General features: G+C 40.6%; 1 protein-coding gene across 1 annotated transcript; it reads left to right on the top strand.

Moving 5' to 3' along the window:
* Window positions 1-1319: 1319 nt before the first annotated feature.
* GABPB2 (GA binding protein transcription factor subunit beta 2) lies at window positions 1320-1846 on the top strand (the record flags this gene model as incomplete). The annotated part of the gene is given in 1 exon segment (XM_073610760.1): window positions 1320-1846. A coding segment is annotated over 1 exon segment (127 nt), but the record flags the coding sequence as incomplete, so codon positions are not given.
* Between the last annotated feature and the right edge of the window lie 329 nt (window positions 1847-2175).

The raw sequence follows: 2175 nt of genomic DNA, 5'->3' as shown, positions 1-2175 counted from the left end.
GGTGTTCTGACTTTTTTTTTTTTATCTAATGAAAAAAAAAAAAAAAACATTACATTTTGTTCATAAATTTAAGCTATGTATTCTGCTACATATTTTTGGTTAAAAAAAAAAAAAAAAATTCCAATAAGCGTTTACTGACTGGCTAACGCAAACATTAAAGGGTTTAAACAAAAAAAGACAGACAATTTTGAAAAAATCACAATATTTTGTACTTTTTGCTTTAATATTCCCCTTTTTTTTTTTTAGCTTTTTTTAAAAAATAAAAATAAAATAAATTATAATAAAAATGCTATAAAATCTATCCCCTATTTTGTAGATGCTATAACTTTCGGGGCAAAACCAATCAATATAACGCTTACTGCGGGTGATCTTTTTTTTTTTTTTTTTGTTTTGTTTTTTAACCAAAAAATATGTAGAAGAATACATACTTGGCCTAAAACTGAGAAAAAAAAAATTAGCCTTTTAATAAAAAAAAAAAAAAAAAAAAAAAAATTCTCAGTTTAGGCCAATATGTATTCTTCGACATGTTTTTGGTAAAAAACAAAAAACGCAGAAAGCGTATATTGATTTGGTTTGTGCAGAGAGTAATAGCGTCTACAAAATAGGTGTTGTGTATGTGTGTATGTATGTATGTATGTATGTATGTATATATATATATATATATATATATATATATATATATATATATATATATAATTAATTTTAAATTTTTTTTTTTTTTTTTTTTTTTTGGAATGGCTGCAATTTTTATCGGGACTATGCGACATTATGTCGGACACATTTTTGGGATCATTGGCATTTATACAGCGATCAAATGCTATAAAAAATGCACTGATTACTGTAATGAATGTCACTGGCAGGGAAGGGGTTTAAACACTAGGGGGTGATCAAGGGGTTTCAGTGTTCCCTGCTACGTGTTTCTAAGTGTAGAGGGGAGGGGGACTGACTCCATGGTGTGCAGCGGGCGCGCACCTTTCTATTTCCCGATTCCAGCGAGCCCGACGTATACCTATGACGGTTTCGCGAGACCGTGCCCGATCTGCCGCTGTAAAGATGACGGCGGCTGGTCGACAACCGGTAAAATTCCAAGTTTGGAGGGAGCAGGTGACACTTTTTTTTTTTTTTTTTGTTTTTTGTTTTTCTCCCCCATGATGCAGCACTCCGGCGTAGCGAGGTCCACTCCGGCATTGCAAGGTCTAGGGTCCCTGTTGGTCACATGGCAGGTCCAACTCACTCGCATGAGAGAGGACGCAAATCTGGGTAAGCTCAGACACCATGCTTATAAATTTTATATTTTGTCTTTTTTTTTTTTTTTTTTAGGCCGGTCACACTGATGAAGCCACAAAAATGCTGCAACGACAGCTGCAAGAGGGCCAACCTGCGAGCCAGCGAGTACCGGCAGCAGCTCCTGGCCAAGGAGGCAGGAGGCGGAGGGCTACCGGCTAAAGCTGGAGGACCTGGAAAGGCAGCACGTGAACGGAGACGACACCACAGAAGTGATAGTAGTAGAGGGAGACACCGTATATCGTGTCGACGGAGGAGATGGAGGGGGACGGAGGTCACGGAGGTAGAGACAGTGGAACACCACAGTGACATTACCACGATGTGACGCCCGGCGGCCTTTTTAAAAAGGTCTCGGATGTACAGACTTTTTTTTTTTCGAGATGTCTCAGGAGAAGCTACAGGGGATGGGCTGGAGATTGGTGATCTGCTGTCCAATGTTGGGAGGCTCATCAAAGTGCTGAAAATTTTTCGACCTCTGCCCTTCTATTGCTTCCATTCCAGGTGACCCCAGCAGTCTTTTGGCCTCTTAAGAAAAGTAATCCGGTAGGTTGGCCTTTCAAAGTTGGCCCTGCCGCCACCCACCACCACCGTCGGGGTATCTCAAAAATGAGCATATGATGGGGGAGAATGTTGAACCTGACCTTGCTTTTTAAAATGTTTCTGGGGCCATGAGTGTAGGGACTTGGGGACGCCCGTGTGGATCTAGACTTGGAGCTTCCACCTTTTGCCCAAATAGAGGTTTAACCTTAATGACTACAACCTGTAGATTTTTCAGCACTGGGCCTTGTGAGCATTCCATTTCAGTACTAGGAGCCCGCGCCTGTTCATCTACCATGACCGCCAATTGTCGGAATCACATGGGGGGGGATTGTTTACAAACGATGATCGCCC

This window comes from Aquarana catesbeiana, linkage group LG13 (genome assembly GCF_042186555.1).
Source record: "Aquarana catesbeiana isolate 2022-GZ linkage group LG13, ASM4218655v1, whole genome shotgun sequence".
NCBI classification, from domain to species: Eukaryota; Metazoa; Chordata; class Amphibia; order Anura; family Ranidae; genus Aquarana; species Aquarana catesbeiana.
This window is presented reverse-complemented; position numbering and strand designations above follow the sequence as displayed.